The following is a 23,653-nucleotide window of genomic DNA, read 5'->3' on the forward strand; positions in this document are numbered from 1 at the left end:
TGGGCTTCGGCAAAGTGTGGATCAGGGGCGCAAAGGGGGCGGGGCCAAAGACCCCTCTGGAGGATTGGGACACCCTGCCCACTCGCACCCATCATCGGGAACAGGAGGAGGGCGCGAGGGTGGAAGTGCGAGTTTTGGGACAGGGCCTAAGACAAAAGTAAAGCTAAACCACGACTACAAAGCACAGGCGACAGTGGTGCAGATAGTAGAGTCTTGTGACCCAATGGTCAAGGTCAAATTAATTGATAATCACATTAAAGACTGACATCGCTGCCCAAAGTGCTGTACACAAGCAATACAAATTAAAAAATGCACAATGACATTACAATCAAGGCTATAAACAATAGCTATAATAACAAAAGTCAGCTGTTCTAATCCTGTGCAGTGCGCACTGTTGTCGTGCCCTTGGGCATGACTCTCCCTTCACTTCAGTGTCTGAGGCAGTGATTCCTTGATCGTCTTTGGTGTTCTAGTATTATGTGACTGAGGGAGGAACTGGGTGAATGGTTCTTTGATATGCAGAGCTTTGAACCCAGTTTGACGTAAATGTGCCCTTTTGTCCCTCCCTGTGTAGGACCTTCTGGAGGACACATTGGACGAGGTCGTGGCTCATCAGCGGTTGGTTCTTGCTGAGCGTCAGGCCCAGAGGAGCTTCCTGGTGCAGAGCCTACAGAGCCTCCACAGCCTCATCTCTGAGACCTTCAACAGCTGCTCCAGAGCTCTGGACGCCTGGCTCTGCCACGTCAGGGGGTATGTGCCTGGATTCAGAGTTTAGTGAGGTCTTGTTGATGCTGTATTAGACTGTGGCTGCTGTTGTCTTCAGACTCGGCCGTGTTCCTGCGGAGCAGCTGGAGCCGCTGTGTGACAGAGCCCAGCAGCAGGTGGCGCTCCTGAGGCAGCGTCTGGAGGAAGCTCTGACAGAGGAGAAGAGAGCTCTGCGCTGTGGGCTCTTACAGAGACGCAAGGAGACGCTCTCTGACACGGTACGAGGATCTGGAACTTAAAAACTGTTAAGAGAAGCTTGACTGTTGTCAGACACATGAATGCTGAGGAATAGTTCAAGAAATATGTTGACATAACTACACTTGAATTTCAAAGCTCAGGGGAATTGACAACCCAGATGTGAACATACAGTGACCGAAGGCCAGAAACAGAGCAGTGGCCTCGCTCCCGTTTCATTTCTCCATCATAACCACGCCATAACCACGCCATAACCACGCCATAACCATGCCATAACCACGCCATAAGCACGCCATAAGCACGCCATAACCACGCCATAAGCACGCCATAAGCACGCCATAACCACGCCATAACCACGCCATAACCACGCCATAACCATGCCATAACCACGCCATAAGCACGCCATAAGCACGCCATAACCACGCCATAAGCACGCCATAAGCACGCCATAACCACGCCATAAGCACGCCATAACCACGCCATAACCACGCCATAAGCACGCCATAAGCACGCCATAACCACGCCATAACCACGCCATAAGCACGCCATAACCACGCCATAAGCACGCCATAAGCACGCCATAAGCACGCCATAACCACGCCATAAGCACGCCATAAGCACGCCATAAGCACGCCATAACCACGCCATAAGCACGCCATAACCACGCCATAACCACGCCATAAGCACGCCATAAGCACGCCATAACCACGCCATAACCACGCCATAAGCACGCCATAAGCACGCCATAACCACGCCATAAGCACGCCATAAGCACGCCAACCAGCACAAAATCCAGCCACAAGGGCGGCACCATTTTGATTGCGATTTTTCAGATTGTAATTTGATTTGGGTTATTCATCTGTGTGAATGAGGTGAAAACATTTTGTTATTAGCTTTATTGAGCTGCTAATATTACTCACGTGGGAGGAGCTCCAATCTCCTCCCTTCTCTCTTTTAGCAATCGAATCCACACAAAATGTATGTTTTCTGCCTGATTGCTGACACATATTTGTCCTCATGTTTATAAGACAGTCTCCTCGCGTTGTTGATAGTACAGTCTGTATCTCCACGTAGAGTCAGACACACGTGAGCACAGCCGAAGAGCGAGTAGAGGAGGCGGGACATGTGGCCGAGGAGCCAATCTCAGTCTCACTCTCTTTGAGCTCAGAGCTGCAGCAGCTGTGTGTGTGGGGCGATCAGCCGAGGAGTGAGAGAAACCCTCGACAATGAAGTGCGTGCAGGACATAATTCCAGATGTAGCAAATTACAGTTACATGACTCAAATTTGATTGTATAACTGTATCATCAGCAGAACTGTGAAAGTTGACTCCGTGTCTCCCCATGACATTGCCAAGAGGGAGCATATACAGGTTCAAAAGCACTGGGCCTAAAATTGACCTGGATGCCATCAGGAAACAAGAGTTGTAAAATCCTGGAGTAATCAGAGAGTCCGACTCACCTTTCACCTCACAAATCGTTGTTGTAAGGAAGAACGGAAGTGTCAGGCTCTGCACTGATAACAGGAAACAGTCAAGGATGCATGTGCTCTTCACAAACTCAAAGACACATTCACAATGCTCAAGGTTCTCAGTGGCTCTCGGTTTTGGATTTTGGATACCACCAAATTGAAATAGACAAAGGGATAAACGCAAAACAGCCTTTGTCCACTTGGATTTTGGGAGTTTAATTGAAGGCCCCAACGGGGTCCCGTCCACATTTCAACGCTTGATGGAGAAATGCTTCGGCAAGATGAGTTTGAAAGAGGAAAGACTAATGAGAGTCCTGAATCGCCTCAAAGAATTTGGGTTGAAACTCTGTTGAGAAGTGCACCTTCTTCCAGACCTCCGTACGCTCCCAAGGACATGTCCAAGAACAGCGTGTGTCGTACACTACAGACTGTATGCTAACGTGACTTTAGACCTGACTTTAGTGGAGCTCACGTGAAGCAGTGTGAAGAAGTATATGAGATTGTGAATAATCCGTGTGTCTGGTCAGTATTGTGTGCACAGGCAGCAGCTGAAGGCCCTGTCCTCGTCTCCTCTGACTCTGGATGAGGCTGGTCTCCTGCAGGTGCTTGAACGCTGGAGGAACCTTCTCTCGTGTCAGTGCTCGGAGGTTTCTGAGCTCGTGAAGCGTCTGGATGAGGAGGCGGCGACCGACATTAGGAAGGTGACGCACTTGAGCCGTTTGTTAGAGCTCTCATACATAAGGCGAGACAATGCGGGTGAATAAGGGGGAAAAATGATGTTGGTATATCGATGTGAAGCCTCTGCTGTAGATGACTGTAGATTTTCAGTGACAAAATCTAAACAATGAACAGAGCCAGGTTTAAATATGTGGTTTTATTTTGTGACACATTAGTCCCCATTCTGATGTTGGTTCATCCATCATCGGAACCACCCTAGCATTGAGCACTGTGTGAAAAATGCATGTTTTCCCCTGCAGTGTCTCGCCTTTAGCAGACAGAGTCTCCTTCTCAGGTTGAGAACTAAACCAGTGACTTTTATTCCAGTGACTGATGCCGTTTTTAATCTCCTGCTTTCAGCTGACGACCCGTTTGCTGGAGGGCGCAGCAGCAGAGCTCAGAGCCATCCAGCCGTCCGTGGCTCAGTCCCTCCAGGCCGCGGTTCCCCCAGGAGAGCGCCACCTGCTGCAGACGGGCCGTGCTGTGCCGACGCAGGACCCAGCTCAGCCCGACACACTTCAACAGGAGGCTCAGATGGGCACCACCAGAGAGCAGCTGCAGGGGGCGCTGCAGAGGGAGCTGAGGGAGCAGCGGGACACCAGGGACAAGTGCAGGGCCTTCTTCAGGTTCATGTCCAAATATATCCTTCTACAAAACGCGTCCCATCCCCAGTGTCTATGCAGGGGGTTATAGCCACAGGGTTTCCGCTGGAGATTGGATTAAATCTAAATTTATTGGGAAATTGTTAAATAACTTTAAAATCTTTACTTTTTAAGTTAATAAAAAAAATACCAAGCTCATGGTCTAGAGCTGGGGTGCCCAAAGTGGGGCCAGCGGGCCAGATTTGGCCCACCGAAACAATTCTGTTGGCCCGCCAGAGAGTGACCTACTTTTGGCTGTGTGTGGTTAAAACTCTCTTCCCATTCATTCTCAAAGGTAAATATGGATGCAGTACACTTTTTGACCACCAGCGTCAAATTGGGGGCGCTGTTTCACTCCTTTCACAAAGTTAAAGAGTAACTAAACACCAAATCCAGTTTTTTTTGCTGATAAACGGTCTAAATGGCTGTTGAATAGAGTTAGCTACATGTCCCAGTCAATATGTTGACATTTGGGGCAAACTTGTTCAAAATCTCACTTTAGTGTCTAAAACCGCAGGGTTAGCGCCTCTACTGGTTTCACGCAGCAACTACATTTGATATTTTGCGGTTGGAGGAGAGTGTGTCCACGGCGTCCACAAAACGTCATCAGTTCTGCCCGTGGTTCTGCCTCTGTGGCCCCGCCCACACACGCCTCCACCTCCGTCACGTAGCAACCAGGACACGCTTCGCGCACAAACCGCCTGAGCTCATGAGTCAAACCAGTAGATGGCGCCCCTGCGATGCTCACACTTCGGCTGAGGTGGTGTAGAGGAATAAATCCCTTAGAAAAGCTACTGTGCGATGCTCTCTCTCTGTTCGCAGTCACTAACAGCGAGCGAGTAGTCTAGAGGCGATTTTTTTTTTTTTTCGTAGGATAGTTGCTACTAGTGATGCGCGGGTTGCGGGTTCCACCGTCGTCTTTACAGCAGGTTTTTGGCGTAAATATACGTCGGATTTTCATAAAACAAGCAGCGTTTTGCAGCTTGTGATCCAGAGAACGCTTTTGTGGAGCTCATGTCTCCTGTTTTCCACCGTATGTGCGACTGTGTGTGACTTTGCGTTAGGCCGACCTCTGCTCTCTTCCTCTCTCCCTCTTGCCCAGCGCTCTTCGGAGAGAGAGAGAGAGAGCGCGATGACACGCCGGTGCCGTTCATATACGGATCATATTTGTAACGCCTAATATTTAATAGGAGCGGGTGCGGGACAGGGCGGGTTGAAAAAAACCCTGACCCGCATCACTAGTTGCTACATCAAGCAATCACAAGTCATGAGATGCACCAACTCTCCTACGAAAAAATGAACCTTGCGCACAGTGGTGACAGCGGTAACAGCCGTCTGTCAGTCCTGTCAGATTTAGGGGCGTGGTCTGAGACTGTCGACAGAGCAGACCCCGCCCACACACTCACCCCCCTCGTCTCCCCCAAAGCCTCCGAGACCACCCCTTTCTCAGCAATTTTTGACTTTAGTTTGTGGGTGGGGAAAGGCTCTGCCACGCCCGTTTAGTTGCACTTTAAGGAAACACTGTTGTGGTGTCTTGGTATTTATCAATTACAGAGCATCAACTTTCACAGTTTTTCAATTTTTTATTGCAAAGGTTGTTGACGTCAACATCAGTACATGTTAAAAACTGACTGATAAAAAAGAATTGATGCTAAACTTACACTTTCAAAATAATCTAGTGTGGCATTTTCTTTCAGTTAACAAATGAGGTAAAGTTACTGTAGGTGCTGTAGATACATATTTTTTTTTTTTTTTGTACTATATTGTTACAATGATTGATTTTTTTTCTACTAAAATTAGGCTTTTGCCATAGTTACCATTTGTTTTAATATAGCATGTTATTTACATGGATAGAAACAAATGCAAATGTACGCTATCGAAAAAATTAAATAAAGTAACTTTATAATTTGCAGTTATATGTGTTTTTCGTGCTTGACATCGCTGTGTTTGGCCCGCGACTCAGAGCCACTTTTTCATTTTGGCCCTTGGAGACAAAAAGTTTGGGCACCCCTGGTCTAAAGCTTAGTTAGTTGCAGGTTTGCCTGAAATTAAAATTAAATATGCCTTTTTGACAATAAAATATAGTATTTGGGCATTATTTGGGGCGTTTTGCAGCCGAGTCTGAAGCGGCTGGGATGAGGACCAGCACCTCCAAATCCGAGGCCATGGTTCTCCATCAGAAAAAAGGTGCTTCCCCACTTCAGGTCGGTGGGGAGTCTTTGCCTCAAGTGGAGGAGTTCAAGTATCTCGGGGTCTTGTTCACGAGTGAGGGACGGATGGAGCGTGAGATGGACAGACGGATCGGTGCGGCGTCAGCAGTGATGACTGTGGAAGCTGAGTTCTCGATTTACCGATCGATCTACGTTCCCACCCTCCCCTATGGTCATGAGACCTGTAATGACTGAAAGGACTAGACTGTGGATACAAGCGGCCGAAATGAGTTTCCTTATGAATGAGCAGAGTAGCTGCTCCTTCATGTCGAAAGGAGCCAGGAGGAAAGGAGGTGGCTAGGGCATCTGCTTCCATTGGTAGGAGGCCCAGAACCAGGACACACTAGAGCAGGGGTGTCCAAAGTGCGGCCCGAGGGCCAAATGCGGCCCTCATACCAATTTTTGGTGGCCCACAGCCTTCTTGTTTTATTGCCACACATTGCCAGAGATGGTCATTTTACTCCAATTTTAATATTTCCACGCAATTAAAGCAGTACTAAGTAACTCTTCCCCCTAGAGGCCATAAGCGCAACTGCAGGTGTCATAGCAAGTTACGATTTTTTTTACTTATTAATTGTCTTGGAAAGTAAATCCTACGCTGACAGGAAAGGTGAAGGGAGAGAGGGTTACTGTGCATCCAGTTATACAATGGAAATATTTTTTTTCACTCAAACTTGGCTGTAAATACTGTTTAAAGTGACGTTAGCACGCAGTTAGCTTTGCCCGTTAGCATGTTAGCTTCTTCTTCGTGATTCCATTAGTGTGTATTGCTTTCTCCGGACCGGTGGCAGCCAAGTTGCAAACATGGTTTTCTGGTCAGAGACACCAGGGGGCGATGAAAGACCCTCCAATCATCCCATAAACACTTGTATTACCCCCACAGGGACTACGGGAAGGATTTGTTAAGGTAAACACGTTACTTAGTACTGCTTTAAAACCTCAAACATTTACATTTATTGTGGGACTGAGCTGGCATTATGGTTCTAAGCCTAAATAAAAGTGTGTGGAATGGTTTAAACCTCTCTTAAACACACGCAGTTGAACGTTTGAATGCATTGACCACTGATCTGTGGCCCTCCATGCTTTATACATGTCTATATACGGCCCTCGGTGAAAAAAGTTTGGACACCCCTGCGCTAGAGGGACATGTCTCTGAGCTGGCCTGGCGTCGCCTCGGAGGAAATCTGGAGCATTATGTTCAGTAATACAATACTGTATTTTTGAATGTGATGATTGTTCCATTTTCCTGGAGTGACTTCCTCAGTGTATGCTCTTGTAACGGGTGTCACTTTGACCTCTCTCCTGTCGCAGACGCCTGTGCTCCTGTCAGCTGGCCCTGTCTGACGCCGACCTGCTGCAGATGAAGCTGGAGTTTCATAAATGCTTCTGTGTGATGGACCGCTGCCTGGTGCTGCCCCCTGCTGTGCACAGAGCCAAACTGTACTGCGCTCTGGAGGAATGGAGCAGCGAGCAGGAGGCGCTCGTGGTAAAGGCTTCTCAGCAGGCTTCATTTTGACAGCATATTTTGATTTAGTTTGAGTCTCAGTCTTTGGATGAAAATGTCAAAATGTCCACTTTAAAGGTGCCCTAGGCAACTTTTGAAAAAAAAAAAATTAAATAACATTAATCTTAATATTTGTGCATATTTGACTTTTTAGTGACTCTGTGGCGTTATGGATGCAGAATGGCACCTTTGCTTTCCCTCACAGTGGCCTCTATGATGCTCCAGAATCAATATGTCAAATATGCACAAATATTAAGATGTATTTTTTTCACTTAAAACGTTGTATAGTGCACCTTTAAAACAAATTTACGTCTCATTTATAATATTTATTATAATCTTGTTCCTCTGCTTTATGAACAAAGCTCAGAGCTGTTCCTTTGGCCGTGAATTTAAATGATCTTTCAGACTCAGTGGAAGTTTGGATGATTTTAGTCTCTTTTCATTTTTACTTAGTCCTATTTTTAGTCGAAGACAATATCTGGACATTTTAGTTATAGTTTTAGTCTCATGAAAAACTTTAAATTTAGTTTTAGTCGTCAAAAATATTACATTGACATTACAAATTATGACTTCTGCTTCTCAGATCATAATTTAGATTAGATTAAAGGCCTTTACCTGATTTATTAAAATCTTTATCACAAACGTTGAAAGCGGGAGCCACTAAAATAAATGTTAATTGTCCAAACTCATTCTTACTTTGCAAACATATCTGTGGCATCACAATCCTTCATAGGGACGAGTTTATGCAGGGTCTATTTTTCTATGTCAAAAACACAACAACTCTGGTCCAAAACAAATTCAGGTGCAACTCTGAATTTACACAAGCCTGTTGAGTCCAATTTAGTTTTAAATATCAAAATTCCCCCTTTCCCTTGTTTGATTGAATGTTTACACATTTAGGAAATGAAATATCCTGAATGATCAGAGATCTCTTGCATTGCACAGACTGGAGGCGTCGCCAAAGGGAAGAAACCAGTTTCTGAGCTGCAGCGCTTCCAGAAGAGTCTACAGGAGCGAGTGTCACTGTTGGAGAGGCTGATGGTGCGGGAGAGCGGCCTCAGGGACCAGGTACTGACACATGTTCATCTGGTCACTGTTGGAGAGGCTGATGGTGCGGGAGAGCGGCCTCAGGGACCAGGTACTGACACATGTTCATCTGGTCACTGAGGCTGATGGTGCGGGAGAGCGGCCTCAGGGACCAGGTACTGACACATGTTCATCTGGTCACTGTTGGAGAGGCTGATGGTGCGGGAGAGCGGCCTCAGGGACCAGGTACCGACACATGTTCATCTGGTCACTGTTGGAGAGGCTGATGGTGCAGGAGAGCGGCCTCAGGGACCAGGTACTGACACATGTTCATCTGGTCACTGAGGCTGATGGTGCAGGAGAGCGGCCTCAGGGACCAGGTACTGACACATGTTCATCTGGTCACTGAGGCTGATGGTGCGGGAGAGCGGCCTCAGGGACCAGGTACTGACACATGTTCATCTGGTCACTGTTGGAGAGGCTGATGGTGCGGGAGAGCGGCCTCAGGGACCAGGTACTGACACATGTTCATCTGGTCACTGAGGCTGATGGTGCGGGAGAGCGGCCTCAGGGACCAGGTACTGACTGACACATGTTCATCTGGTCACTGAGGCTGATGGTGCGGGAGAGCGGCCTCAGGGACCAGGTACTGACACATGTTCATCTGGTCACTGAGGCTGATGGTGCGGGAGAGCGGCCTCAGGGACCAGGTACTGACACATGTTCATCTGGTCACTGAGGCTGATGGTGCGGGAGAGCGGCCTCAGGGACCAGGTACCGACACATGTTCATCTGGTCACTGTTGGAGAGGCTGATGGTGCGGGAGAGCGGCCTCAGGGACCAGGTACTGACACATGTTCATCTGGTCACTGAGGCTGATGGTGCGGGAGAGCGGCCTCAGGGACCAGGTACCGACACATGTTCATCTGGTCACTGTTGGAGAGGCTGATGGTGCGGGAGAGCGGCCTCAGGGACCAGGTACTGACACATGTTCATCTGGTCACTGAGGCTGATGGTGCGGGAGAGCGGCCTCAGGGACCAGGTACTGACACATGTTCATCTGGTCACACTAGGGCTGGCCGATGTTGACCAAAATGAAGATCTCAGTCTTTTTGGAGACATTCTCGATAAGGATGTGGTGATAGTTTTACAAACCATCAGTAATATGCAAAAATGTGCTGCAAACGTCTGAATTTATAGAGGTGACGCTCTTTGGTAAGGACAACATTTTCATTGATCCACCGGCAGAATGTTTATAACCTCTCAGTCTCGTATCTCAGTCAGGATCAGCTCATTTCTTTGAAACATTGTGTTGTTTTAGCCGTATTAGCTTTGTTTTCTCCATACCGGTCACTCCCAGGGCTCAGTGTTAGCACTCACTGTATCACTGCCTGATGTTCAGTAAATATTGGTTATGTGCTAAAAAGTACAGCATAACTGTTTTAAAGTAGGAAATGTTATATTTGATATCAATAGAATAGAATCGAATAGAATAATTTGAAGTGTTTGAAAGAGGAAAATCCAGTTTAGGTCTGTGCCTTCTGTAAAACTGGAATAACCTTTGAAAAGCTTTGTGTCCTTACATTTTATTATGGTTTTGTGAATGTATGACAGGTGAAAACACAGTTGTTTTACTTTTGTCAGTTTAGAGATTTGTGTTGTTTTGACCTTGACATCTTAGTTTTAATGTCTGAGTAAAAATCTGAACAAATTCTCTGTGAGAGCCATTACAGTGAAATATATATAAAAAAGTATGTATTAAAAGCTAAGGTTAAAATCTTTTAAACGTTTAAAAGACAAATACTAAAATGTTAAATGATCAACTTTAACAAAGTGAAAAGTAAATACATTCATAATGGCAAAAACTGGATTAAAACAGGTCAGAAAGCTTGATCAAATCCAAGAGACACTCCCTCTTTTTGGACACCTGTGATGTCATCAGGAAGTTTTATTTGAGTTCAGGTGTGGGAGCAGACTTTCTTCCTGTTCAAAGAGACTAATGTTCATTTTTGTTTGGTTTAATCAATGGACTTGACTGGATTACGTCTGCCTGGTCTTCAGTGTGAGAAACCTTTCACATCTGGCTTACTAAAGTTTAAAATATGCAACTGAAATACCATTTGAAAAACTACAAAAGCATTATTTACTACCGAATATGACATACGGTCAGTCACAGTTATCAAAGAGTCATGAAATAACTCAAAATGGATCAATGGATTATTTATTTGGGCTGAAACAACCAAGTCCCTTCCTTTAATGCTGTCCCTGGACCAACATGATCAAAACTTGGATCTAAAGATAGAAGATTTCTTTACGGTGCCTGCTTTTGAAACTTTTATTGTATTTATCAGTCGGCGCATGACTTTATCTCTAACAAAGTTCTGTTCTCTGTAGTAGATCAATAGTCTGAATCCTTCCTGGCCTCCTCAGGTGTGGGAGCAGATGCAGTTGGACAGACAGACCTCTCTGCACGCTCAGGCCTGTGTCCTCTCCTCGCGGCTGATCTCAGGTCAGCTGGAGAAGGTGCAGAGGCGGAGTAGAGCGCTGCAGACGTGGACAGCCCTGGTGTCTCTGCAGAGCCTCCTGATCCCAGAGCTCGCACAGAGGGACGACATGGCAGACGTCGTCCGTGCGCACGCCGAGGTATCACGAGCTTCACATTTACACCTGAAAAATCATCTGTGTTAGAAGTTAGACGAGACGCTGCAGATGAAAAGGTCCTTTTTTCTATAGTGTCAGTTTAGAGATTTGTGCCACGTTTTGTCCTTAAAGGCCCTATGCCTGATTTTTTTAAATGTAGCAAACAATGAAAGAGGAAGCCACACAATTAAGATGTTAGTTGTGGTCCAAAGTCATTCCTAACTTTCCTAACATACTGTATATTTGATCAAAACAAGCTTTTTAGCTTAGGATTTCTCAGGAACTGAGGCACGTAGAATGAAATGTTTTTCACTTAGTGAGAGACCCGAGTCTCACCTTTCAAACGAGTCATAGCCTGTGTCCATAGCTATAACGTAGAATATGCTGTGATGCTACATATATCATGAAAAATGGTCTGGATTGGACATCCCCAAAACAGCGTGGAAGCGTGCAAGACACCAGCCATGAAAGGTCAGCAGGGATATGCATGTGTAGACAAAACCTTTGGGAAATTCTCTCCAAATTAGGTTTTCATTCCACTCTTTAAAGGAATAGGCCACCGTTTTTCCATACTGAGATATGTTCTTACCTTAGCTTTGACGAGTTCTTTAGGACCTGTCTGATCTTCACCCGTGCCTTCAGTCACGTAAACACAGCGCAGACGGCGTTAGCATTTAGCCTCTCCCTCTCTCCTCTATAGCTCCAAAACAGGTCAAGATAGAAGCTACCAAGCTCTTCCACGTTTTCCCTATTTAAATATGGTTACGTGAAGTGTTCCACTACAAAGTATAATTACACAAAATTAAACAATGTGGATTTTCTGAGCGGATAAAAGGGGGAACTATATTGTAAGGCGTAATAACACCAGGAGTAGTTCGAAATCCGCGCAGTAATCTTCACTTTACTGCGCGGATGCCAAACTACTCCTGGTATTATTATACTTTGTAGTGGAACACTTCACGTAACCATATTTAAATAGGGAAAACGTGGAAGAGCTTGGTAGCTTCTATCTTGACCTGTTTTGGAGCTATAGAGGAGAGGAGGAGAGGCTAAATGCTAACGCCGTCTGCGCTGTGTTTACGTGACTGAAGGCACGGGGGAAGATCAGACAGGTCCTAAAGAACTCGTCAAAGCTAAGGTAAGAACATATCTCAGTGTGTAAAAACGGTGGCCTATTCCTTTAACCTGATTGTAATATCTTTTGTAAGGTGCATTGAGTTGCATTGTGTACGAAAAACGCGCTATAAATAAAGTTGCCTTTCCTTGCCTAACCCACACTGGTCTGACATTGGACTAACCCACACTGGTCTGACACTGGTCTAACCCACACTGGTCGTCTCCAGGGCTTGGCAGCGGCAGAGGAGCAGTTCCACAGGGACCTGTCTTCTATCCTGGACTCTTCTCAGAGCAGTGTCTCTGACTGTGAGAGGGGACTGTTCCAGCTACAGCCCGACTGCAGGATGGAGTCTGTCCTCCAGGAGGCGCTGCACAAGCGAGAGCAGCTGCTGTGTGCCATGGCTCACAGGTCAGTGCGGGTTTTTAAACAACAGTAATGAGAAATCAGGATGAGGAGAGCGGCTGATGTTCACAAAGAGGACATGTTTGCCAGTTGTGGTGGAATCTGTTACAAGCTTCATCGGATCTTCAACCTTCTGCAACATTTCCTACTTAGCGACCTCAATTAATGTGTTGATATACAAATAAAAATGATAGATTTTGCCGTGCTGGTGTCATTTGCACTTTAGTTTCCATGTATTTCCGAGGTCAGACTGAAAGTGAATCATCTGCCTTCTGTGTTTCAGCGGTGAGCGGTGGATCACCCACACTCAAGCCACACAGGAGCTAAAGGAACGGCTGGAGATGAGGAGACTGCAGCAGCTCCTTCACCAGGTTCACAACCGTTCCATGTTACACGTCACTTCCAGCTCACAGGGCGCATGTCTCATATGGGTCTGTGTTTGTTTCAGGAGCTGCAGTTCGTGTGTGAGTTGGTGAAGCTCAGTGAGGTTCCTCCTAACGTTCTGAGGGAGACGCTCCGTCTGCTGCTGCCATCACTCCCAGAGAGCGAGCTCCTGTCTGTGACTGAGGCTCTCTGTCCCAAACAGAGCTCAGGGTGAGAACTGTCTCAAAATATATGATCAACCCTCACTGGTCGACTACAGAAAGGGGGCGCTTGATCTTAGATTACAGTGTTCTAGAGACTTTATGTCTTTATGTATCATCAGGGATCCCGCATTACCTGGAAAAGCTGGAAAAGGACATTCTTTTATTCTAGTCATGGAAATGTAGTGTTTTTTCTTTTCTTTTTCTTTTTTTTAAGTCAAAGGTACTGGGAAAACATATTTTGTCCTCGAAAATATTGTGTCAAGGGAATGCAAAATATGGCCATTGTACTGATTATTATTTAATGATGCTAACATGCCTTCTCTGTACCTGGCAAAGTTTAAAACTTCCACGCACTTTCTGCCCTCAGTTTTTGTTGGCCAGAGCGCCCCTAAGAGAAACACTGGGGGAGCCTAAAAATATAAGAACTATTTCAAAACAGAAGTAAAAGCAATTAAAGCCGCAAGCGGCATCGAACGGCCCTCGCGGGCCGTGCCTTCTTTAGCGCCTCTATTGCCGCGCCATAACCCACCCAAGGGCGCCACACTGCATTTTATTGCCCCGATGTGCCATTAATCTTTGTCAGTAAACATCAAAACTACATTTTTAGCCTCTCCATGTGAATAATGGCTCCAGCCTGCAGAGGGCGCTAGCGCACCCATAATCTTTTTAATTTCATAATTAGCATCAGGCGGCCCTAACGGGCCGTATTTCCATGACCACTGTCCACAAGCTCCTAACAGAGGGCGCTAACGTGCTGTAATTTTGTATAATGTGAGATTTATGTGTCAGCCCCATTGGATAACATGGGGGGCCCCCGGGCGTCACCATGGCAACACCGTACAAAATACGATATGGGTCTCATTGGCTTTTTGGATCGGGACGCCATCAACTATTTTTATACCGAATTTCATCCATTTCCGACAAACTAAATTTTTTCCCATAATGCATTTTTTATTCTGCACCTGGAGGGGGCGCTATCGCGCCCAATGTCACTTTTTCACATTTGTTGTGTCCAGGGGTGAAAGGTCAACAAAATGTATATTTCCGATTTTTAATCGGAGTTTGTTTGTGCGAATGGGAGCGATTTTTAGTTTTTGATGAATCGCAAAATACTTCGGAAAGATTGCGGCTTCGCCGCAAACAAACCGTAAAACATAGGCACAAAATTGGAATAACTTTTGATGCCCCACATCTTGAGATGAACTGGAGCGATTTTGAGCTCATTTGGTGAAACGCCCTAGGAGGAGTTCGTTAAAATGCGACGTCAGCGAAAACGCTGACTCAGCATTCTCCAGACTTCCTGTCAAAATGGCGGACTTCCGGTTTGTCAGGGGGCGTGGCCACAATAATATTTTTTTTTGTCGTCACATGACGAATATCTGTACCGAATCTCGTCGCTCTACGACAAACTTTACTTCGGCCCCTCCCCCATTGGCGCAATGTATTTTGATTTTTGTAGGTGGCGCTGTCGCGCCATTTTTTTTCCCCCCGATATAAAACACACATTTAAATTAATTTTTCACCGGACCTGAATTTTGGGCAAAGTTTGGTGAGTTTTCGACTATGTTCAGGGGGTCAAATTCCTGCTCAAAGAGCAGAAGAAGAAAGAAAGAAAAATAATAATATTTTTTACAAAAACAATATCGTCGCTTTCGCGACGATATTATATTATACATTTTTGGAAAGCTTTCAACGATCCGCACGCATCCGTGGGGGTCCTGGGTGGATGACGAGCGCTTCGCGCTCGTCATCCACTATATACCCCCATTCACACTATATACCCCCATTCATTTTAATGCAATAATAAGTATAAAGGCCCCACACCTTCGGTGTGGGCTGTCACTGTTTTACATGGTGAGTTTACGGTTGTCATGGGGACAGCGCTTCGCGCTGTTTTTGTGCGCTCCGCGCACTTAGGTTCAGTGCGCTGCGCGCACTGCGCTGTGATTGCGATTACAATAGGCCCTTGCGACGGCAGGCCGCTCGGGCCTAATTATGGAAGCTAGAAATAAATATAAAAATAGCTCTAATATCATAAATTATCAACATAAATAGCTGCTACTGGGGGTTCCTAAAACCAAGCACAAATTTTTTCAAATGTAAACCAGGTGAAACAGGCATATGCTACTTTCCAGCTCACACTCACTATCTAGCGCCCCCTAAGAGCTTCAGGTGTAACAGCAGTGTAGTTTCAGAATGAGCCTGTACTTCAGCCACAGCTCGTTTTCAGTAAACATGTTGACCTGGCTCAGAGACAGACTCCGCAAACATTCAGTCCTGCTGCAGTGACTCCTGTGTTTTCCAGATCGTCCTCCACACGGAACGACGGTCTGGCCGTGAAACTGAGAGAGGACGTGATCCGTGAAGCTGCCGGCGCCGCTCTGACCTGCACTGAGCAAACCGACGGGTGAGGAGACGTTTAAACTAGAACAGGACCGGCCACATGTCCATTCTGGAAGAGCACAGAAGGGCCACCGGTCCCGCCTCAACCAAGCTTTACCCAAATCTAAAAGCTAAGAAGAAAAGCATCAAAATAGCGAGAAAAAGGGGATGAAAAGTTAACAAAAACATGAGAAAAACACAACAAAAAATGATAGAAAAAATAGCTCAAAAAGCAACAAAAATATGACAAAAATGTGGCGACGTGACGAAAAGTTTCCATCACTTTTGTAGGTCTTAGCTTTCAAATGAGGCGTTACATTGTTGATCTCCAGTCGAGAAGCTTTTAGATTTGGGTAAAGCCCAGTATAAAAAAACATGAATCTAAAAGGAATTCCGTGGAGTATGGTGTGCCACAAGGCTCAATTTTGGGACCATTATTATTTATTATTTATATGAATGATTTTGCTTCTGTTTCTACGACCACCTTTCCAGTTCTTTTTGCTGATGATACCGATCAAAAAAATAATAATAAAAAGCCGAACTGGGGAAAATGCACTCGTTAATGTTAAGGCCCCGGGGGGGTAAGAGGTTAAAACATGTATTTGTGGAAGTGTCACAATTACGCTAATTTGGGCCAGGCTGGTCAGAGTCCAGGGCTGTTTTTCAGTCCCAGTCCGCCCCTGAAGTAGAAGAAAATGCAAATAATGAGAAATGTATCCTCTACATTTAACTACTACAACACACATCTATTTTTAGAGAGCTGTTTAAATACAGACTTGTTTGTTTTTTAACAGAATCACTTTCATCTGAGACACTAACCAATACAGTAACCAGTTTAAATATTAGTCACTCTTTCGCCACAGATGTATTTGGGGAAAGAAGCGCCTCTTCTATTTACACAAGCTCTGAGAATTGACTCAAATTACTAAGATGCTTTTAAACTTCTACTATTGTGTAATTGAGAATGTCCTAACCAGTGTTGTTTTTGGCAGACCTTTTAGTCTGTTGGAGGAAAATGCTTTTGGTCAAGTTTTAGTCAGTTTCATTATAAAAAGTAATTAGTGCTGTCCAACTCTTAGAATATTTAATCGCAATTAATCTCATGAATGTCATAGTTAACTCGCAATTAACCACAAATTAATCGCACATTTTTATCAATTCAAAATGTTCCTTGAATGATTTTAATACTGTACTCTTCTTGTTGGGTTCCTCAACCATACAGCAAACATGGGGTGCAGGTGGGTCGGGTTAGAAATTGCACTTATTCACTTTTTCCTTACATTGTTGTCTTACACATTTTATCCATAAATGCAACACAAAGTAGCCGATGTTTTGTTGAATGTCCAGTTTTATGGGTAAACGTATCAACGTGTCAGCAGAAGAAGAAAGGCTGAAATAACAAGGATACAGCGTCTTACTGACCTGAGGAGAGCAGTTTCATAGCGTCAGGTAAAGGCTGCTCCACTTTAGTTCTAGACCTCGTTTTGTTTGACAGAAAGAGCTGTCCTTGACGTGGTAAAAGTAAAGTGTCGAGAAAGTGTCTGCTCCTCGTTTCCTGAGAAGTCCATGAGTGATTTCAAAGGTTCCTCGGCGGTGTTAGCAAAACAAAGGTTAGTGCTAGATCGTATGCTCCGGAGGGACGGTCTGCTGTGATTTTGTATAGATCTATGAGTTGGTTTGTCTAAAAATACAAATAATCCTAATCCTTAAGGTTAACCCCTTAAAAAAATGACAAAAATGTGACAAAAAATTGATTAAAAATTGACGAAAATGTGACCCAAAAATGACAAAAATTTGATAAAAAAGTGACAAAAATGTGACAAAAAATTGATTAAAAATTGCCGAAAAAATGACAAAAATGTGACGAAAAAATGACGAAAATGTGACAATAAAAGTGACAAAAATGTAACAAAAAATTGACGAAAAAATGACAAAAATGTGACAAAAAATTGATTAAAAATTGACGAAAAAATGGACGAAAAAATGACAAAAATGTGACAAAATGTGACAAAAAAAATGACAAAAAATTGATTAAAAATTGACGAAAAAAATACAAAAATGTGACAAAAAAATGACAAAAATGTGACAAAAATTGATTAAAAATTTACGAAAAAATTTACGAAAATGTGACCCAAAAATGACAAAAAATTGATAAAAAAGTGACAAAAATGTGACAAAATGTGACAAAAAATGACGAAAATGTGACAAAAAAAGTGACAAAAATGTAACAAAAAATTTACGAAAAAATGACAAAAATGTGACAAATAATTGATTAAAAATTGACGAAAAAATTGACGAAAAAATGACAAAAATGTGACAAAATGTGACAAAAAAAATACAAAAATGTGATAAAAACTGACCAAAAAGTTACAAAAATTAGTTGAATACCCAACAAAAAAATGTTGGGAAAAAAATCCGATGACGTGAGGAAAAAGATCCTCTCGGTTCAGGCGGGACTTAAGAGGTTAACCATTTCCCTGGCCCTAACCTTAATTTGTGTCATGATATCTCACGTTTTCACAGCAGACTGTCCCTCCGGAGCAGACGATCTAGCACTAACCCAAAACAAAGCATCAGGTGCCGTTTCTCGTCCTGTGAACGCGCAGTCACGTGATGCGATCCCGTTTGACATTCAGGCAGAGCGGCTCGTGTGGCGGCCGGAGCTGAGTGGTAAACCACATGGTAAATGCCACGCCCTCTAGTGTACATCACAAGTACAGCTACACATGCACCGTTTTTCTACACAATGCTGAAAAATGAGGGACATTTTCTCTAAAGGTCAGCACACACTACACCACTTTTATGCCCGATTTCTCAGTCTAATCGAGTCGCGTCTAGTTGAAGGCGGTCACACGGAGTCGGGTCGTGTAGTGTGGGGGGGTGGTGTACTGTGGGGGGGTCACGACTGGACTGACGTTGGAATCGTGTAGTGTGGGCGGTAGAAAGACGCGACTAGACTCCAGTCGTAGGAAATCAAACATGTTTGATTTTAAGCCTGATTTTGGACGCACGGGAGAAACGTGGGTGATTTTACCGACACAAATGTGAATGACAGAGTGATATAAAGACAGAAAAACACCGCCGCGCCTCCTTTTTCCACTTCTCTGTTAAACCAGCGGCACAAACGACTCATTTCATGGCCACAGCCCCACACACACGAAACAGCACAACTTTATATCACCAAAAGTTCACCACAACCACCTTTTCCAGCTACATTTCAACCACGAACAGAGTTTAGCGGGGCTCTTACTGAGTTTGGAGACGAACTGTTTAGCTTCACCTCGCCGCTAACGCCGGCTAGCCTCCCCGCTTTCTCCTCCGTCTCCTCCATCCTGAGGTCGACGCCCGTCTCCTTTTCTTATTAAATCCACTGAAATACGTCCCGCTTCTTCCTGTCGCCAACTTGTATCCCATTTGACAGAACTACAGCCCAGTTGAAGCTTCGTAGTAGCATTAGCCTAGCGCTGCGGTGTTGTGACATTGTTGACACCGTTGACCAATCGGGACACACAGGTTATCCCGCGCTCACAAACACAGGCCTGTCTTTGCTGATTTGGGGTCAGTTTTGAAGCCGTAGAGACGACAGACGCGCTGTGTTATAAAACATCAGCTGTTTGTCAGAATCGTGTGTCGCTCTTACGATTCTCAGTCGTTAAGTGTGAACCCCCAGACGTTCCAAAATCGCACTGAATCCAGTCGTGTAGTGTGGACCCACCATTTTATGAAAAGTCGTGTAGTGTGTGCTGAATCTTATTTCTTCAGGTTTGAATTCCTCCCTCAGTAAAAAAATAAACTGCCCGGCCAAAAAAGTGTCCTTGGATGTGAGTAAGTTTTGATGAGGCCTAGGTTCAGCAACACTATGAACCCAAAGAATGAGACCAGCTGATCATCAGTGGGTCTCTTCTTCACTGATGGAACAGCGGCCCACCCTTTTTTTCTGTGGCAACTCTTGAGAAGTCAATGAACGACGGTTAAAGGGACTATAAGGAGTTTAAAAATGTTAAAATTAAGTATTTTCCTCCCCCTACATGTTCCAGCCATGTCCTAATGTGTAGAATGAGCTCAGACCTGTTCACCACAACTGCCTCTAAAATCCTGCACTGTCACTCAAATGTGTCACTTCGGCCCGAATTGCCGTCATGCACGAGCTTAATATAGAAGGTGCAGTTACACATATGGCCTGAGGTGGCAGTAGTGAGTATAGAATGGCGAACTTGCTTCCAGCCCCTTTAAAGTGACTCATGACGGAGAAAATGAGCTCTGGTCCTGACTCTGCGTCTGTTGTTTCTTGTTCTTCAGCATGGACGAAAGGAGGCGGGTTTTGCTGCAGAAGCTCCTCCCCTCGGCCCGCGCTCCGCCTCCATTTAAGCTCCGCCCCGACGAGACCAGACCCTCCGATCGTCCCGGTCCAAGTTACCACGGCGACGGAGACGACCCCACCGTGAGGCTGTTCGTCTTCAGGGACCTGCCGCCGCCGCCGCTGCACGCCCAGACACCGGGGGGCGCCGCCAGGAGACGCAAGAGGAACTTTCTCAACTTCAAGAAGAACTCGGTGGTCCCCGCCAGCGCGCTCTGAGCCAGGCACTTTCACTGCAAACACTCGGGTCACATTGTACGCTTTGTTTTTGTGATTTGGTGCAAAGTAAAGGCAGCTGTTTTTAACTTTCCTCAAACTTTATTACTGCAGCAGAACACGCACAGTCAGCGTCACACTCGCACTCGAGGCGCTGCAGGAGAAAACATTTGTATGTCAGCGGAAAAACAGACCAAACTCTCTCTTTCCGATATTGTCTGTATTTTCTTTTTCCTTTTCACCTGGAGTGCCTTAAAACTAAATACAGACATTGTCTCCATCTCATTTCATGTTGCGAAACTCTTCTCTCTTGTGCAATTCACCATAAGAAGCTCCAAAAGTCTTAATGACATGTGGTACTTTTGGGAAAGAAGCTTTGGCAGATTCAATCGTTTTTTCTGACAGTGAAAACGGAAATCCAGCACTAAAGGAGTTTCAACGAAGAGACGTCCTCCCAGAGAGGGATTATACAGGATGTAAACTTATTAAATGGATTATACAGTGGGGCAAAAAAGTATTTAGTCAGCCACCAATTGTGCAAGTTCTCCCACTTAAAATAATGACAGAGGTCTGTAATTTTCATCATAGGTACACTTCAACTGTGAGAGACAGAATGTGAAAAAAAAAATCCAGGAATTCACATTGTAGGATTTTTAAAGAATTTATTTGTAATTATGGTGGAAAATAAGTATTTGGTCAATAACACAAATTCAACTCAATACTTTGTAATATAACCTTTGTTGGCAATAACAGAGGTCAAACGATTACTATAGGTCTGTACCAGGTTTGCACACACAGTAGCTGGTATTTTGGCCCATTCCTCCATGCAGATCTTCTCGAGAGCAGTGATGTTTTGGGGCTGTTGCCGAGCAACACGGACGTTCAACTCCCTCCACAGATTTTCTATGGGGTTGAGGTCTGGAGACTGGCTAGGCCACTCCAGAACTTTCAAATGCTTCTTACGGAGCCAGTCCTTCGATGCCCGGGCGGTGTGTTTGCTGGAAGACCCAGCCACGTTTCATCTTCAAAGCTCTCAATGATGGAAGGAGGTTTTGACGATACACGGCCCCATTCATTCTTTCCTTAACACGGATCAGTCGTCCTGTCCCCTTAACAGAAAAACAGCCCCAAAGCATGATGTTTCCACCCCCATGCTTCACAGTAGGTATGGTGTTCTTGGGATGCAACTCAGTGTTCTTCTTCCTCCAAACACGACAAGTTGAGTTTATACCAAAAAGTTCTACTTTGGTTTCATCTGACCACATGACATTCTCCCAATCCTCTGCTGTATCATCCATGTGCTCTCTGGCAAACTTCAGACGGCCCCGGACATGCACTGGCTTAAGCAGGGGGACACGTCTGGCACTGCAGGATTTGATTCCCTGTCGTTGTAGTGTGTTACTGATGGTAACCTTTGTTACAGATAACGAGTTCAAACAGGTGCCATTAATACAGGTAACGAGTGGAGGACAGAAGAGCTTCTTAAAGAAGAATTTACAGTGAGAGCCAGAGATCATCCTTGTTTGAAGTGACCAAATACTTATTTTCCACCATAATTTACAAATAAATTCTTTAAAAATCCTTCACTGTGAATTCCTGGATTTTTTTCACATTCTGTCTCTCACAGTTGAAGTGCACCAATGATGAAAATTACAGACCTCTGTCATTATTTTAAGTGGGAGAACTTGCACAATTGGTGGCTGACTAAATACTTTTTTGCCTCACTGTATGCCAAAATTAAGGCGTCAAATGTCATTGAAGAGCATTAAAGCAGATATTCCTTGATCTTTTATGCAATAAATCCATAAAAAATACACAAAATATGGTCAGAAACAACACAGATGTTATGTTTGCACTAGAAGTTGTGAAGAAGGAGCTCTTTCTAACCTACTCTGGACACGCCTGTTCTTTTTTCTTACCTAACGAGGACAGGACTTCATTCAACCATCCTAGAGTCTGAAGTTGGAATTTCTCTCCGGGATTCAGTGTTTTTCTGTGACTGTCTCTGATGGATGTTTGGTGAACCTCGGCTGTGGATTAACTTTTATAACCAACGAGAGTCCCACAATAGAAACACCCGATGGAGCGGTCAGGACAGAGCGGTGACTCGATCAAACGTGTGTTAGCTTGTATGTGTTAGCCATTGATGAAGCTGTGTTGCAAATGTCAACTCCTCATAACTGCACTGTGAGGGGGCGGAGTTAACTGAATCGAAGCGTCTTGTCTTCCGGGCTTGCAAAACACCCCAGAAAATACTTTAATTTCTCACAAAAATAGTGCTCCATAGTGGTAGAGGTACAATGTATCATATAAATGCGTATACTTAACTTTGGGACGGCTAACATAGCATGATACAGATCCTTTAAGAGAAGCAACAAAGTGGCTGGAGCATTGTTTAAATGGAAAGTGTCAGATTTTCCCGTGGCTCCAGCTGCAGTTTCCTCTGAGCCCCAAACTCGAGCCTCACATCTGGACTGAATTACGGCCCAGTTATTTCGTGTTTGTGCTGAGTCTGAGGGGGTTTTCTCAGAGCGGACTTCAGCAAAACACTCTCCGTCTGCCGGGGAACTCAGGAGTAAAGCAGGTCAGGGACGAGCTTAAAATGACCTCAGACAAATAGACTTTATGAGCAAAAGTAGTCGTTTTTTACAAATACATTCATTTCATTCGCTGGTCTGCCTTGAGCTCGCGTGGCATCCAGAAAGATCCCCCTCTGTATTCTTTACATACAGTAGAGGGGCATCAGGTGCTCGCTTTTGCAGATCTGTGCAATCAGATTGGTTTATTTGCATCACGTGCTGTTTGTAAATGATTGAAAAGGACTATGTTGTAAGGCGTAATAATACCAGGAGTAGTTTGGCATCCGCACAGCAAAGTGAAGATTACTGCGCGGATTTCGAACTACTCCTGGTATTATTACGCCTTACAATATAGTTCCCCCTTTTATCCGCTTAGAAAATCCACATAGTTTAATTGTGTGTAATTATACTTTGTAGTGTAACACTTCACGTAACCATATTTAAATAGGGAAAACGTGGAAGAGCTTGGTAGCTTCTATCTTGACCTGTTTTGGAGCTATAGAGGAGAGAGGGAGAGGCTAAATGCTAACGCCGTCTGCGCTGTGTTTACGTGACTGAAGGCACGGGGGAAGATCAGACAGGTCCTAAAGAACTCGTCAAAGCTCAGGTAAGAACATATCTCAGTATGTAAACACGGTGGCCTATTCCTTTAATACTTTGTCTCAATACAACTCACATAAAATGAGCAAAAGCTGTATCTCTGCTCTGCTGTATCGATGAGCTTACTGTACTTGGTGGTGGAGCTGTGCAGATTTCACTACTCCACCTATGAAAAAAAGGAATCACTTAAGGCAGCTTTAAGCTAAAATTAGATTGTCATGATATGAAAATAAAATGTTTTAAAATG

At 44.7% G+C, this 23,653-nt stretch overlaps 1 protein-coding gene across 1 annotated transcript in view; it reads left to right on the forward strand.

The window, feature by feature from the left end:
• LOC306982520 (limbin-like) overlaps positions 1-20,391 on the forward strand; it is a 39,205-nt gene extending 18,814 nt beyond the window's left edge. Inside the window, exons 12-23 of the mRNA XM_079582481.1 lie at positions 575-750; positions 824-983; positions 2,956-3,129; positions 3,506-3,771; positions 7,308-7,482; positions 8,446-8,568; positions 10,957-11,169; positions 12,510-12,691; positions 12,969-13,056; positions 13,134-13,279; positions 15,578-15,679; positions 19,954-20,391. Coding sequence (XP_079438607.1) covers positions 575-750; positions 824-983; positions 2,956-3,129; positions 3,506-3,771; positions 7,308-7,482; positions 8,446-8,568; positions 10,957-11,169; positions 12,510-12,691; positions 12,969-13,056; positions 13,134-13,279; positions 15,578-15,679; positions 19,954-20,230 — 2,082 coding nt within the window. The 3' untranslated portion in view covers positions 20,231-20,391. The remainder of the gene's footprint in view (positions 1-574; positions 751-823; positions 984-2,955; positions 3,130-3,505; positions 3,772-7,307; positions 7,483-8,445; positions 8,569-10,956; positions 11,170-12,509; positions 12,692-12,968; positions 13,057-13,133; positions 13,280-15,577; positions 15,680-19,953) is intronic.
• Positions 20,392-23,653: the final 3,262 nt, after the last annotated feature.

Source organism: Gobius niger (assembly GCF_951799975.1).
Source record: "Gobius niger genome assembly, chromosome: 24".
Lineage (NCBI taxonomy): Eukaryota > Metazoa > Chordata > Actinopteri > Gobiiformes > Gobiidae > Gobius > Gobius niger.